The sequence below is a fragment of the Aricia agestis genome, chromosome 4, assembly GCF_905147365.1.
Source record: "Aricia agestis chromosome 4, ilAriAges1.1, whole genome shotgun sequence".
Classification (NCBI taxonomy): domain Eukaryota; kingdom Metazoa; phylum Arthropoda; class Insecta; order Lepidoptera; family Lycaenidae; genus Aricia; species Aricia agestis.
Window position 1 is genome coordinate 9469794 of NC_056409.1, and position 17557 is coordinate 9487350.

At 36.7% G+C, this 17557-nt stretch overlaps 1 protein-coding gene across 4 annotated transcripts in view; it reads right to left on the reverse strand.

Annotated features, from left to right (window-relative positions):
• The window catches only part of LOC121725862 (neurobeachin), a 385885-nt gene that overhangs the window by 67001 nt on the left and 301327 nt on the right, over window positions 1-17557 (reverse strand). For all 4 annotated transcript variants that reach the window (XM_042113000.1, XM_042113002.1, XM_042113001.1 and 1 more), the window contains 2 exons: window positions 2098-2215; window positions 334-436 (listed from right to left, as the gene is read on the reverse strand). In XM_042113000.1, the coding sequence (XP_041968934.1) occupies window positions 334-436; window positions 2098-2215 (221 nt within the window). The remainder of the gene's footprint in view (window positions 1-333; window positions 437-2097; window positions 2216-17557) is intronic.

Consider the following 17557-nt stretch of genomic DNA (forward strand, 5'->3'; position numbering starts at 1 on the left):
TATTATAGTAAGGAAATCTGGAACTTGCTCGTGGTTTTAATATTTTTATAGTTCTCGTTTGCCTTATAAACTTCGGGGGTGATCCAAATCCTATACAATTTCTAATAAACAAAAACAAATTTCGTAGTCATGTAGTTACACTGGCCCGCCAATTGAATATATTTAATAAAAAAAAATACTTCTATTTTATTAAAAATCACATGCTATTAAAGATATTGTTTCTAACATTTACCAACAGTTATTAGACAGTGATACACGCATTCTTGAAACTCATGAACGGCCTAGACGTCGAATTGGCTGGCCAATCAACTAGATGGCTGCAACACCACTGACCTGGTCTGCGGGATGCCGTACTTGATGCCCACACCGACCCTGGGCAGGGCTTTTATAACCTTCTTCACCGTGGTCTGGTCCGGGAAGGCGAAGAATATTGACGCTGAAATGTGAAAAATAAATCATTAATTTTTCGTAACTTTTTCTTTATTTAATATTATATCATAAAAGACAACATATTGAAACTGATTGAACTTAAAATACAATCTGGGTACGGTTGTATCCTTCAAGGAATAAATAGTTTGCTCTTTGACTTCAAAAATAAGCAGTACGTAACCTTGACTTTGAACCTAAGCAGAAGTGCTAAGTTCAATAGATTTATTTATACTTTCTATCATAGATCCTATTTAAGAGGATTCCACACCGCCGTTTTTTCATACAAACGCTGTCCCCTGTTTCCTCCCTGGATAATGCCGGTAGATGATTTTTTTTCCTGAATATCTATGGCCACTATTAGCATGTCCCTATGTTTTCTTTTTTTTCATAATTTTATTATTAAAAAAGATAAGAACGTCCAAAAACCCAAAAAAATGGCAAGATTTTCCTCTGTGTTCAAACACCCAGAAAACCAAACTGACTAAAATATACAAAAAAAAATAAAACATAGGAACACAGCTCAAGCCTTGTTTTAATTCTTAAATCGGTTAAGTTTTGGAGAAGGAATCAGCGAACAACGAATCGAAGATTTTCTGTTCTTATATTAGAACTTTTGTCGTGTTGCCTCTATCGCGCTCTGCGGTGGGAGTGGTGGGTGGAATACCTATTTTCAATTTCTCTCGCCCCTGGTGTATCTTTTTAAGAAAGCCATGTAATTATTTCTTCCTCAAATAATGAAAAAGTAGTGCTTCTGCGCAAAGACAAGAATCTACTATCAGAGAAGTTAGTTCATAGGCAGACAGCCGACCTACGTAATTTGATCGCGTTATATTAAACCCAGCCGACGGATCACGACTAAACACACTATGCCGAATTTTCGCGGCGGAAATTCCGCATGATTACGTCAGCAATGTCAAACGCATACAATATAACGTGACGGAATTTCGGCATGGTGTGTCATCGGTAATTTAAAAACATTGCAATTTGCAGGTGGAATCAAGCCGAATTTCCGCCGCGGAAATTCGGCATAGTGTGTTTAGGCACTTATTGAATTGACAACTCGACCATATACGTAGGCCCGTCAACTCAAACTCAAACTCAATTTTTTTTATTCAGAATAAATTTTTGCAAATGTTCTCTGAAAGTCTACATTTTTTTTTAATGAAATAAGGGGGCAAACGAGCAAACGGGTCACCTGATGGAAAGCAACTTCCATCGCCCATGGACACTCGCAGCATCAGAAGAGCTGCAAGTGCGTTGCCGACCTTTTAAGAGGGAATAGGGTAATAGGGGAGGGTAGGGAAGGGAAGGGAAGGGAATAGTTGAGGGTAGGGTAGGGAATAGGGTAGGGGTTAGGGGATTGGGCCTCCGGTAAACTCACTCACTCGGCGAAACACAGCGCAAGCGCTGTTTCACGCCGGTTTTCTGTGAGAACGTGGTATTTATCCGGTCGAGCCGGCCCATTCGTGCCGAAGCATGGCTCTCCCACGTATACATGATGCCTACCACCGGTACTGCCTATAAATCAATAATTACTTCGATGGTAAAATCCGACATGCACCGGAATCAACAATTCTAATCTACATATTACTCAAAGCGCTTAAAGTATTTTAAAAACAATTATTGTTTGGCGAGATTTGAATTAAAAAAAAAATATGTGTAACTCACTTCTGCTAGCCAGGAACATCTCTATGGCTGTGCTCTGCAGCAGGTAGCGGCGGGAGAAGATGGCGCGGATCTCGCTGAAGTACCATTTCCCGTGCAGGTGCTCGCAGTATTTCAACACCTGGAATGAAAAAGGAATAATATTACTAAAGAGCTTTTATACTGGCCATAGACGGACCGCAAGTTGCAGTTGGGACCGACTGCTCTAAAGCGTTGAAATTTGCACCGACCGCTCAAGAACTGCTCGAGCGGTCCGTGTATTGCGGATATGGATTTAGTATGGAAACTGCAGATCGCCGCGCGGCAACCGCATCTTGCCGGTCCGTTTATGGCCGGCGTTATATTAACAATGTATTAACAGTCAAGACTATGAGCCGAAGCAAACCGCAATAACCTAGATAATCCATTGGTGTCGTTTTTTGCCGAGAAATCCGTAGTTTTCAAAACCGAAATTTTAATTATCCTGTAGCACGTAGGTTAACTTTTATTCAACAAAAAATTGGGTTTACACAGGTACAGGTATTACTGTCTTTTTTCTAGCAGTTTAGAGCTAGGAAGTTTGAAAGTTTTTATCGAAGAACTCTACCGCAGAAGGGCATACAAAAAGAGCGATGCATTTTAGTTTTTTTACCCAAGCAGGTGACCGTTTTACTGTCCGCTTGACAACTAATATCTCGTTAAATAATAAACCGTTATCGCTCGTTATTATCATTATTGGCTTAGGGCGGGTTGCTGGGGGTTCGCAAAGTGCATCCAACATAATGTATGCTCTTGTTGAACAATGAATATACTTACTTTTACCCACACAATTTTATTTACCGAGCATTCGACACGCTCGACGCCTTGGCATTTACGAACATGATCGATAATTTTACTCGATAAAATAATTAATTTTATATCTTATCGATAATTTCATTTATTGATTCGTCGACTTTATTAATTACATACCGCATGCTAAGGGTTATGTTAAAAAGATGTTTCTAGTCATAATGTGTTAGTTACCATCACATTTAACTAGGGGCGATTAGATGTTTCTGCACTAGGAAATAGGAATTATATCTAGGTTTTTTTTATGTAATTATTTATGTAGCTACTTAATTGAGTTAAGACTTATATTAACTTATATTATACACTACTGAAAGACATAGTCATACTCTAATAGATGTGGGAGAGCCATGCTTCGGCACGAATGGGCCGGCTCGTTTCGCCAAGTGAGTGAGTTTACCGGAGGCCCAATCCTTTACCCTATTCCCTTCCCTACCCTCCCCTATTCCCTTCTCTTCCCATCCTTACCCTATCACCCTATTCCCTATTAAAAGGCCGGCAACGCACCTGCAGCTCTTCTGATGCTGCGAGTGTCCATGGGCGACGGAAGTTGCTTTCCATCAGGTGACCCGTTTGCTCGTTTGCCCCCCTAATCAAAAAAATATATATACGCTCGGTAAAATGTAAATTCACACCAACAAGTATGCACTTTCATACAGTAGGTGTATAATATTATTATGTTACTGAATATCCGCAAAAGGTCGATACCTACTCGATACACCGCGGATAGATTTTGGCTCTAAATAACCGTAGTCGTGGAAACGACACTTACCTAGCATAATAGCTGTATTTCTTAAGAGCCCATATGACCCTAACTTGACTACATACTTTAACCTAGATCTCAAAATCTGTAAGGTCTAGAAAACTGATTTTTTGACACAAGTAACTTCAGTTCATAAAGATTAAATGCTCAAGACGAAAACACGATTACTCAAAAAATGCTCCATAGTTTCTTTTTTACAAAAAACCTTGTTTTAGACACATTTTTGCTTGGATCTTCGAAGTTTGCTGTCTTTTCTTTAATATTTTTTAATATCTAAAAAGGTATTGATAAAACCTAAATTTGCTCAAAACACTTTTTTCATAATCATTATAGTTCGTCTTTTATTCAAGTATAACTAACTCGGCAATGATTCCGCGCCGTCCTTTTTCACCTGGCATATGAAAAACGGGCGTGAGTGTGAAGAGAGAAGGACGATGTTTGATTTTTAGAGTCGGGTGAGCTCTTAATAGTAAGGCTTAAAATTATACATAATACTAAAGCACAAAAATTCAGGAAAAATCATTTCTATCATCATCTGGTTTGAATTTCAAATAATACAAACAAAGACGTGGTGGTGCAACAGAAATAGACTAAAAAAGGGCGCGTCGATGTTTTGGGCCCTTTTTGTACTCTCATTAGACACAAACAACGCGCGAGGGCGCGTCCGGTCCAATTGTAACGCAATTTGTCACACGTCTCTGTGCTTACCGGAGCCCTTCGTGGCAATCCGACCCTCATTTATTTGTGTTGTAGTACTTTGGATTGTGAAGTTGCATATTTTTAACAGATTGCTTTTATTGTAGGGGTAACTTATACGAAAAATTTGATTTCACTAAGTCTAGGATTCTCTAGCCCAGATTAATAGATGTTACGTATCGGAAGCATTTCTGCAGAATGTTCCCATCGACCTCATAGTGAAATTATTACACTTCAACTTGCCTTTTCTATGATTTTAGATATACGAATTCTAAGTTAGGTACTTAAGAAAAATTAAAATAATCAGTATTGCGCTTTCATAAAACACCACCACAGAGACAAAATGATGTGTTTTATTTACCTAAAAGGCAGTTCTGAAATCTTTATCCTTCTGGATTCCGAACAAAAACAAGGTTTTATAGTTAACGTAGAGTCAGCATCAAATCCCACATATCACACATGGGAACAAACAGTCTGGAAGCCAGCCCTCACTGATACAGGCTATGGATCGGGAACGGACTCTCGCGTCCTCACAATCCATGAATCTCAGGGTCATTAACGAGTCCCTCGGTGATCATCATACAGACCAAGTCCCGAAAGCTGGCAATCCATGACAGCGTTCCTCATGCAGTTGTAGCCATATCCCGGCACACTAACACCTGTGTCTATTACACTGACACTGATGGAGACGCTGTGGCAAGCTTCATAAAAAGAGCCACAATGGTGTCAATCGAACACATAAAAGATTATAACATAAAAATGGCTATAAAAGACAGGAACGATAAAGTCCTAAGCCACATGGCGGGTAGATTCGACACAGAACGATATCTCTTTAACACCCTAGAAACTCCACCCAGCTTGAGTGACCCCTCTCCACCAAGCCAATGTCACAACATTTAAAGGCAAAGGGTGGAGCAGCATAAAATCTAAGGAAATCGGAAAATGTCGGACCTACTGGCCGCCACACCGACTGGGACCTCACCGTTCAAAACATTAATATTATTATTATGTAATTTATAAAACAATAAATATATATTTATAATAGCTTAATATATAATATATTAAGCTAAAAAAAAAAAGTGTCCATGGCGTGATGGACCACAATTAATTAAAATTCATAATATTATTCCAATTATCCTTGGTGCGAAAAATCGAAATAATAAAATAACATTTTATACGTGGGAGAGCCATGCTTCGGCACGAATGGGCCGGCTCGACCGGATAAATACCACGTTCTCACTGAAAATCGGCGTGAAACAGCGCTTGCGCTGTGTTTCGCCGAGTGAGTGAGTTTACCGGAGGCCCAATCCCCTAACCCCTACCCTATTCCCTTCCCTACCCTCAACTTTTCCCTTCCCTTCCCTACCCTCCCCTATTACCCTATTCCCTCTTAAAAGGCCGGCAACGCACTTGCAGCTCTTCTGATGCTGCGAGTGTCCATGGGCGACGGAAGTTGCTTTCCATCAGGTGACCCGTTTGCTCGTTTGCCCCCTTATTTCATAAAAAAAAAAAAATAACAAAAAAGGATATGGACGAATAGTCCATAGACGGCCACAATTTTATAATTAAAAAAAAAAACAGTCAACAGATAAAAAATTATCCTCTGCGTGTATTCTGCGCACCGGGTACCATTGTATCAGCATCCCTAATAGCCCCCGGTCACGACACCGAGATTGTGGGAGTACGACACGTGCTGCTGTCATAATCTAAACTAATTACTGCTCTGTTCGGAATCCCTAATATTTAGGGGAACTGGTGAAATGTTGACAGGTAACATGAGAATGATTGTGTTTTCGCTATCTTCTTACGTAACAGAAAATGTTTTTGATAATGATTATAGTTTTAAACAAAAAATGATAGCAATCAAATGCATAATCTACGAATCGCAATATTCAGTTCGACTACGATCGATTGATGTCTGCATGCTGAATGCTGATGAGTGATGACCGACTGTATTTATATTGCTGGCACCGCTCCTGCGCGCCTGGTTCTCACATCAATCCTGTTAGAATGCCTACGTCCAGTTATCGCAGGTCCTATATTATTCTAATATCACTTAGTATGCTCGAGGAGATGATATCGTCAGGCGATAAATTGTCGCGATCGTCGAGGCAGAGATTGCCAAGCGATTAGCCCGGAATCACCTTAGCATGCGAGAGCGGGCGACGATGTATTCATCAAGCACTCAGCATACATACAGCACTCCTATTCTGCTATTTAATGCATTATTGCAGCTTCTTTCCCAGTTCGTTTCCTATGAAACTACAGAATGGTATTTTTATCTCGTCAAGCCAATGTTTTTATCTATTTTAATATGAGCATGCAATTTTGCTGCTTGACACGAAACGGAGAGGATACACCAAGGGCTAGATAAATGAAAAACAAGTATTTGTAAAATCTATTGCTGTCTCCCTAACCTCAAGCCACCCCCCGCAGAGCGCGATAGAGACAACACGACAAAATTCTAATAAAAGAACAGAAAATCAACGATTCGTTGTCCCGAGGATTTATTCTCCAAAAGTTAACCAATTTAAGTACTTTTTCATTTCATCATTCAAGAAATTTAAGCAAGGCTTGAGCTGTGTCCCTATATTTTTTTTGTATAATCTAGCCAAATTTGTTGTAGTAGAATCGGCGTACAGAACTGAGACTTGATTCCAATTTCACCAACGTCTGTTAAAGTTAATCAGAGTCCTTTCATTCTTCGTCGAAATATATATTTTAGTCCATAGGTATTGAGTATGTGGAGATAACTTAGCAATAAATACTTTTTAACGTCGTGCCTACGATGCCTTTGAGTGATTCCGGGCATTTACTTTTTGATTTTGAGTTTTCTACTAGAAAACCACTAAAACTCAAATCAGTATAACATTAGAGGTATTTTATACAGAAACTCTTGGCGAAAAACAGAAAACATAATACGCAATATTGAATGCATAGATTTTCATTGACGATAGTTAACCTAGTAAGTATAGACAATTATGCAGTACAGAATAAACACCACAGCTTTTTTTTTTTAATATAGATAGGGGTGCTGTTTTACAAAACGAATTAAGAGGGCGACTAACCCAAAAAATCAAACACCGTCCTTCTCTCTTCACAGTTCACACTCACGCCCGTCTTTCATATCATGCCAGGTGAAAAAGGACGACGCGGATTCATCGCCAAATTTGTTTTTTCTCAATAACTCGATAAATATACAACATTTTAAAAATCCGCTAGGTCGATCTTTCAATGATAGAATATTATACAATGTGAATATTAACTTAGTTCAATGCACGGTTATGGCAATAAATGAAAAATTCGTGAAAATTAGATGCATCTTTGTGTTTTTTTTTCTATCGAGAAAATTTTAAGGTATCGTGTTTTTGCTCAGATCGAATTCTCGGATATATAATATAATTTTAGAAAATGAAACAATGCGGGGCGGGGTGTGAAAATGAATTATAAAATCGACACTTTAGTCGCCCCCTTAATTATTGTGAGAAGATTAATATGAAGTAAGCTTTATTATACCATTAATTACAGCAATTTTTTTTATCGACAAAAACTTTTATTCGTAAGGGGAACAATCATCGCTTAATTTTTTGTGTTTTCTTTGTTTGAAATGTTAATTTCAGTAGGTAATAAAAATATAAAGTCTGTCTGAAAAAAAATATAATTGTAATATTATACAGTATTATGAAAAGTTTGGTAATATTTTGATTACATACGCTATTGAATTCTTCGGATCACACTTTGCTTTGAGAAATACTAAGCAGATAAATAATATCGTGTATAAGAGCTGGCGCGCACTACGACTTTTTGCCGCGCGATTCTTTTACCGATCTACAAAAATTCAAATAAAATGTCACTTTATGACATAGGCTATAGGTTTCATTTTGCTCTACGCCACTGAAAAGCAGCGGCGGCATGGGACCAATGTCGGTAGAAAATGAAACCTATAGCCTATTTCATAAAGTGACATTTTATTTGAATTTTGTTCGGTCGGTAAAATAATCGGGCGACTAAAAGTCGTAGTGCGCGCCAGCTCTAATTTGTAATAAAAAAATTTTTCAGCGACCAAATACTACGTCCGTAATCTACACTGCTGCGGCCCTGATTTCTTTACAATTTGAATTTTAAATTAATACAAAATTTAGAAGCGCTGAAAAGTCGCGATTTCTTTCATAGCTGACAGGTTGAAATGGTGGTTGTACTAGGCTCACAGCACTCTGCAGGCTATCGATGGTATCGCGGTCGTAAATAAAGCTCAGAACGGTGACTAGTGTCCCCATTAAGGACGAACTGACGACGGTGAAAAAACTGACGTACCTACTGTCCACAGCTTCAATTCTATTTAAAATATTATTACTTATTAGAACCATCATCGTTAAGTAGTAAGTATAATGTAAATATGAGGCCAAAAGGAAGGCGATTTTGCCAAAGTAGTGGATAAAGCAACACAACATCACACCACAATTTAATACTTTAATTTACACTACAATTTCATACTAATATTATAAATGCAAAAGTGTATCTTATCTGTCTGTTAGCTCTTCACGCCCAAACTGCTTGTATCGATTGTTCTGGGTATGGAGATATACCTATGTAAATCTCCATTATCTCCATACCAAACTTTAGACTTTCAGACAGATCTTATAGTACAGATCTTAAAGTAGGTTAGATTTGACTTGGACAGTTTTTATCAGAATTAAAATGTTAAATAACTTTATGAAATGACTGATGTAATGAAAACTGGCTTCTTTAAATTTGGTTCCTATAAATAGATATTTCGATCTTACATAGAACTTGGCACTAATTTAAATCATCATTCTTTTTACAGCGAAGCCCATAGACTAGCATAATGTTTGTATTGAACTTGGCTCTCCTTTTTTACATATTTTATGTTTTTGGTGGGATTATTTATTATGGCATAAGCTTTCACGTCAGTAAAACAGTTTTTTTTTAATTTGAAGGTTATTCATCCCATAGGCAATCAAAGAGGTATTTTAATACTCTTCTTATTAAATATGTGTATCATATAATAATAATAATAATAATAATCTATGGACGCTTCACACCACGTCAGTCCGGCCCCGTGCTAAGTACCTAGATAATAAAAATCTTAAATATATGTATAGTATAAAAGTATTAAATATATTTCCGTTGTCTGGTACCCGTAACACAAGTCCTCCAGGTACTAGCCACGGGGCCAGACTGACGTGGTGTGAAGCGTCCATAGATATTATTATTATTATTCTTAGCCTCTGACCTCACTAGGTTAATGTAAGCAACTTTTTAAAAGTATTTTGTTTTATATCAACATTCCTGACGAAATTAGGTACATAAATCTAAGTATAAATATTTTCATTTCTCTTCTGACTCTACATTTGAAAGTTTACTACAAAATTGTCAAGCAACACACTCACTAGTGAAACTGTTAAATGCTTTAGATACTGTAATGAGCTCGCATTAATCGCATCTGCCCACCGCCTCCTATAAAAGGGCAATTATTTTTTTATTTTATATTAATTGATTTATTTAAATTTATCTTTACCATAGAAAGAAAATAAGTGATAGACTTACAAGAATAATTAATTCACATACTCTTCTCAATAAATTTTATTGAGAAGGATAATTTCCTTGGATGGAAAAAAAATGCAAAGTATTTTTTCATTAGTGTCATCAGTGAAAACTAATGACACCGAAAAAAATATTTACGTACTAGCGACACTTAATATTATTTAAGATTTTGCCAATTTTATATATGTTTAGTTTTAAAGCCAAGTGCGAGTCGGACTCGCACACGAAGGGTTCCGTACCGATACAGAGCAAAAATAGGCTAAAAATTTGTGTTTTTTGTATGGGAGCCCCCCTTGAATTTATATTTTATTTTAATATTATTATTAAATATTAAATTACACATATAACAAAAGAATGTGTGAAAAATTCAAGTCCCTACTTTTGCCACTACTGATATAGAGCGAAAAAGGCCAAAAAAATCACGTTTGTTGTATGGGAGCCCCTCATATATATTATTTTCATTTAGTTTTCAGTATTTGTTGTTATAACGGCAACAGATATACACAATCTGTGAAAATTTCAGAAGTCTAGCTATAGCACCGCTGTTTCTCTGGCTGTATCTCAAGAACCGTCTTGAGATACAGCCTGGAGACAGACAGACGGACAGACAGACGGACAAACAACGAAGTCTTAGTAATAGGGTCCCGTTCTTACCCTTTTGGGTACGGAACCCTAACAAGCCACATATTGTACCTTCAATCTCTACAGAAGAATATAGAGCAGGCGCAACTTACTGTCTCTATAAGTAATGTGGCATCGACGTCGTACATAAGCTTATGTAAATACTGAACGTTAATTAATTTTCTGTTTCACTATTAACTTTATAGATGTTTTATGTAGATAAGTGGTAATGTATTACATTCCTCGACACCTGAAGATTATATCAATTTACTCGTAAAGCGGAATTTTGTAAAATTTCCTGTGAAACCCGACTCGAATATAAATTTAATTCTCGATTCTTTGAATAGCTAAACAAATTTCTAAGTACGAGCTTTAATGTAAAATATTGCAAGAATCGTATAATTCTAATGTTATAAATTAAAGGATATTTTTGCAAACACATACGCGGCTGCGGCGTGCCTTTAATCTTACTGACGCCCACATACTTATTTACGTAAATAATTGTGCAATAAAATTTTAAAATAAAATAATTATAGTAACCACAACAATTATTACAAAAAAGTTGATATACCTACTACAGTAGGTAGGTTACTGAAACAAAGACTCAGATTTGGTAGAGAATGTCTGAATTTAAAATGTTTCTCGCCAGAAGAAGAAGAAGCCTTACACAAATTTCAGCCCCTGAAAAAGTCGATAGAGGCAATGCGAACATCCCAACAACACCTTACACTTTTTGCTTTTTAGGGTTTCGTACCCAAAGGGTAAAAACGGGACCCTATTACTAAGACTTCGTTGTCTGTCCGTCTGTCCGTCTGTCTGTCTGTATGTCCCCAGGCTGTAACTCAAGAACGGTAATAGGTAGAAAGTTGAAATTTTCACAGATTGTACCTATATATCTGTTGCCGCTATAACAACAACTACTAAAAACAAAATAAAATTAATATTTAAGGGAGGCTCTTATACAACAAACGTGATTTTTTGGCCTTTTTTGCTCTATATCAATAACAGCCACAGGTAGTTACTTGAATTTTTCACACAATCCTTAGTTTTATGTGTACTTTAATATTTAATAATAATATTTAAATAAAATAATAATTTAATGGGGGCTCCCATACAAAAAACACAAATTCTAGCCTAACTTGGCTATATAATGGTAGGGAACCCTTCGTGCGCGAGTCCGACTCGCACTTGGCCGATTTTTTATTATTAGTATAAACTAGCGCCTATCAGCTGACATCAAGTATGAAATTTTACGAGCGTGAGAGAGAAGGCACCGGTTCGATTCCACGAAATCCCTGGAGAATTGAAGATTTGTCGGCACATCCCGGTGTCCCTTAACAAATATTTATGCCAAGTATTTCCGTATTTTTTTTATTGAAATATCATACACACAGATCTTTATTAATTACGTTATTTACAATCTTTAAATTTCCAAAAAAGTAAGCCTAACTAACAAAGAGTCGATCAAAAAGGAAAAATGTTGTAAATAATACGCCATAAGTATTTGCATACTTATATACACACTTCTTAAAGTCATCATTATGAATTCAACATGTGCTTCAAAATTCAAGTGCGAAGCTGCTAATAACTAAGCATAAACGAACAAGATTTCATTTTCCAAAAATAATCCTTCCATTAGCTGTCGCGCTAAAAGAAAATAATATGTATCAAAATCGTTTAAAGTAATTCCAGTAAACGTTCGCGCTACGGTCGCGGCACGGCGCGGTGGCCGCCCAGAGGAAACACTAATTAAATACTCGTACATCACAGTCGGCCGGGATTCGAACACGCTGCCTCTATTATTAATAACTTTACCATGGGTTTTCGCAAGCATTTTGTCAGGAAACTCTAAAATTCTATATTTCATAAGGAAAATCGATGTTACAGCTGCTTACGTTCAATTTCTCGGTCCGCCTGAAACCAGAAACCCTTCCAGGCGAGTTTTTTTCAGTTAGAACTCAGAGCATTCCCCTGCCCCCGGATAAGCAAAAAGTGACGTATGTGATACCAAAAGATAACAAGAAATCCTTGTTATTATGAATAATATGATAGTCATAAAAATATGTAAAGTTAAACTACATTATTGTGAAAGAATAACTTCATTTTGAATATTATTCATCTGTAGGCCAAAAACCTAATAATTATTATTTAAGTAGTTGTCGTCTACGATTTGCAACTAGCAGTACTTACTGGGTGTAGCATGGTATTTGGATCTGAATTTTACAAACATTATTAAGTTAACCATTTCCATGTGATGTGTTGTGTGTAGTGATTTGGAAACGGTCAATCAAAATAGGTTCGAGATATTTTCGATCGCGAGCGCGTGGTAGGGGCAATCAGTCCCCATTTCGCAGTTAGTCATCTCGAATGGTTCATAAATTCCCTGTCATCGCGTCTCTGGCGCGGACTATTTCTGGCGTTATGGGAGTTTTTACATGCGTTCACATTGCACACTTTCACTATAAAACTTAATGAATTTATTGAAACTGTTAAATTACACGACGGTGGAGCGATGAACCATTTCTAATTATGTTCTGTTCTTTATCGTCGCTTTTTTATTTGGTCACTCGCAATAAATAGCTTGGACATTGGCTATAAAATAATAAGTCATGAGTTCATGACTCACGAGCATTAATCTACAATAATGATTAACGATGATTAAGTTTTTCTCATTGCTTATTTCCTTATTTAGTAACTTTTTTGTAACATATTTTATTTCATAGTGCTATTTAAGTTTAACTATTTATTGCGTCAAATACACATAGACAATAATAATATAAGTAGTTCCAAAAACTTCCAAAAACTATGAATACTCAGTCAAGAAGGTGGTATGTTAATAAAAAATCTAATAATAAACAACTTGCAAATGTACCAACTTTTCTAGTCTAGTCTTCTAAGCGAAAGAGTTAGCAAGTAGCAACAGCTACTAATATTTTTGGTCCAAAAACGCAAACAGCACATTTGCCATTAACCAATAAAATTAACGATTTACCAATTGGCCCTACAACGGGTACAAAATAAATTTACTCGTTCTGTCATCGTCGCGCGACAGGTTGGCGTATATTACACGTGGTGTTGCGGGATTTTGCGGGATTTCGCGGGATTTCGCGGGATCAGCGGCGCGGCTCAAGTTACGATGTGTCGTGATAGGATTATGAGCGATTAACTACTTCCCGCCTCGGCTCTTCCTCGTTTTTTCTTCGCCGCAGTGATTTGTCGGGGTTTCGACTTTCGGTAATAAATTTCTATGTAAATTGTAGAGTATTTCGAACGAGATGTTAGGATGGAATGCAGCGTCGTAGTTAAATGAGTAATGGTATGTGACATCTCTTGGTAATGTCGTAACTATATCTGGATACATGAACAAGCATCGGTCAATAGACATAATAGTGAGGGAGCCCTAGAACAACATTTTTTGTGATTACTACTCGTAACAACCTAATTTTTTGTGAGTTTTGGTAAGACGAAAAAAATTTTTATTTTCGAAAAATCTCGAAAGTGGTAGCTAACAGAGATAGAAAGGATTTCATACTTTGACTTGATGGTCCTAAAATATGGATTGTTTTATTTGTAGGACAAGGTTACTCTTAAATTAAATAACTATTAACCTACCAATATACAAAAAACCGGCCAAGTGCGAGTTGGACTCGCCCATGAAGGGTTCCGCAGCAGCAATAAGGTTTATTTTTATGAAATTAAGAGGTTTTTGATTTATTTTCATATTTCAGTTGATTTAATGAAAGTTAAATTAAGGTTTACCTACCATTTATGACGTATAAAAAAACTACTGGCTAGATCTCGTTCAAACCAATTTTCGTTGGTAGTTTTTATAGTAATGTACATCATATATATTTTTTAGACTTATCATGCCCCTACTTTAGAAGTTAGAGGGTGGGGGGGGGGGGACATTTTTCCACTTTGGAAGAGTCTCTCTCGCAAACTATTTAGGTTATAAAAAAAATGATATTAGAAACCTTAATATAATTTTTGAAGACCTATCCATAGATACCCCGCACGCATAGGTTAGATGAATTTTTTTTTTGTTTCAGTTGTATCTATGGGGACCACTAAAATTTTCAATAATTTTTCCAATTTTGTATCAAAATCTTAAAGCGGTTCACAGACTATATCTACTTACCAAGTTTCAATAGTATAGCTCTTATAGTATCAGAGAAAAGTGGCTGTGACATACGGACGGACAGACAGACAGACAGACAGACAGACAGACATGATAAATCTATAAGGGTTCCGCTTGCCATTTGGCTATGGAACCCTAAAAATCAGCTGGTTAGGGTTCCGTTTTAGGGTACAGTAGTCAACCAAGTTTTGTTGATTACAGAATTTATTTCAATGGCATCTTTTTAATTTTAAATGTGTCCACTGTCCAGCTAATATAGACTCGTCTAAGAGATCCGGAAATTGGTGGTGGCGCCATCCACACGCAGCGTCCGGTGTACCAGGCGCGCAGAACACGTGTAGTAGATTATCTAATTTAATAATATTGGCTTTTCGACTCATCTAATTATTGTTTGACATCTGTTCCTCAATTCAGCAAATTTTTTATTGCAGCCTCGTTCTTGATCGGTTTTAGGTAGGTAAAGTAGAGTGGATCAAACAAGGCATTAATTCTGCATAAAATATTCAAACCTACTAATATCATAAATGCTTAAGGGCTTGTTTCACCACTTCCTGATGAGCGCCGAATAGGCTATCCACCAATTAACTTGAAAGATCAAGTATGGAGAATCTGTCAAAAAAGTTGTGAATAGCCAATTCGGCACTTTATCAGGAAGTGGTGAAACTGGCCCTAAGTATGTCTGAAGTCTATCTGTTGCCTCTTCACGTTTAAACCGCTGAACTGATTTTGATCTTTGGTGTGCTGATACTTTCCAGTCCCGTAAAAGGACGTAGAATAGTTTTTATTCAGGAAAATGTACGGTTCCCGCGATATAAACGAATTTTGCAGAGTTACGGATGTCATCTGGCAATTGTAATAAAAACTAGGCACTATTGTTTTTGCCTTTTTAAGTTTTGAATGATAATTTGATGACTACATTTTTTCGAGAATTTACAAAACTAAAAACTAAAATCTTTTCACACCTATTGTTATTTTATATTCAGGTGTAACTTTCAAACTAATGAGCTAGTCCAGTTTACGGTAAGTAATTTTAATGGCTTTTAAATGCTGAAAATATTTATGAGTGAATGCTTATGGTATTTTAATTTTGAAGAAAAATGCCAAATTTTGATAAAGTATACAATTTTGATAATAATTTATTTCAAAGATATGTTTTTCTATCAAATTAAAAGAGGTTATTTATTTTATGGAAAAACGACTAGTTATAAGTCATATAACCTTTATTGTTAAATCACAGTTTTTCTTGATCTTTATCCAATAACTTACTTATTACCTATCCATTTAATTTATCTCCTATAAATATATTTTAAAAAAATCTGAAAATTTTGCAAGAGATTTTTTTTGACTTGAGAGATAATTTTCCTGTCATCATTATGTCTTATTAAAAATTAAAATATTCTTTTTTCTAGAAACTTTGAAGTGTGTAGGTACCTACCTAATTACAATTTAGAGTAATACCTCCATATTATTGTTATAACTTATAAGGATTCCAGATGTTCCTGCGTACCTACTTTATAACCTTACAAGAAAACTCTTTATACCTTTCTAGGTGGCTAAGTTACGTATCGCAATTACCAAACATAATATTATGTTTACATATTTGAAACTCTGATCGAGTGTAAGAAAACGAACAAAAATTTAACCAGTTAAAAGGACCGCTAGCAATTTAAATAAAAACCGAATCGCAACAAAACAGATACGTGGAGCTTTTATCTCCAATCTTTATAATAATTATACTCGACATGACGACTCAATCGTCGCTGAACGAACAACCAGCGAAATCCTCGAAATCGATACGAATTCATCCGATTCTGGAGACTATTGCGAAAAGGGTAGAGACTGTTGTTGCTAAGTTGTATTTTGGTGTGAGGGACGAGGTGGCTCGGACGAACCGCCTGAATCCAATTACCGGTACGGCGCACAAAAATATCTTCCACGTTGCAAGAAAAATAATTATCCAAAAAAAAAGGTACGCGTCGCGCAAAACTAATGTGCAACGGGAGAAGGGACATCGAGAAAGGAACTCTACGTGGAGCATATTAAGACTGAAGTTTAATTGCCAGTTACACTTGCGCTGGACGTATTTCAGGGCGCGTTCCGGAGAGGGCGGGGCGTTACCCCCACCCCCGGGCGGAGAGGCGGGCGCGGCGTCAGTCTGTAAACAGCGGTGGGGGAAGATAGATGTCCCTCTGGGCCCATCTCTCATACAACACGATAGCAAATTCAATCCACCATAAATACAACACACCGGCTGATATTGCGCTCTCTATCGTATCTTTTTATCTCTAGTTAAACGATATCGCAAGTGACATACATCCAAACAGTTTAGGCGTAATAATAATGTGCGTCGTCTGTGCTCGTAAATAACCGTTGGCCGGAGGAGTCGAGAGGCACATGTTGGCCAACATCTCGCTCTAATCGTGTACGTTTAAACGATATTAGACGGATTAATAGACATTAGCGATAGTGTTGTGCCGTTGAAATTATTTATACTGTCGTAGATAACATTAGTGTCTCTATTATGTGTTCGTTGTAAATCATTACTTTTTGTGTTGCCGATAATGTTGTTGAATGTAACCTATTGCTAAATTATCGCAAATGTTGACATCAGTTTATGGCCTTGTTAATAAATAAATTGTATAATTTATTGAATAGTGAGTACCGAGTACCTACCTACATCAAAGAAAATATTTCGTACATATCGAAACTAGTCAAATGGTCAAATCGATCAAATCATTTATTCACAGAATGCAGTTTACAAAGGTGTTATAATAATATATATTGTTTGTGATGTATTCTACCATTAAAATTGTAGGTAAGTATGTGAAACTTGCAATATAACAATACATCCAATA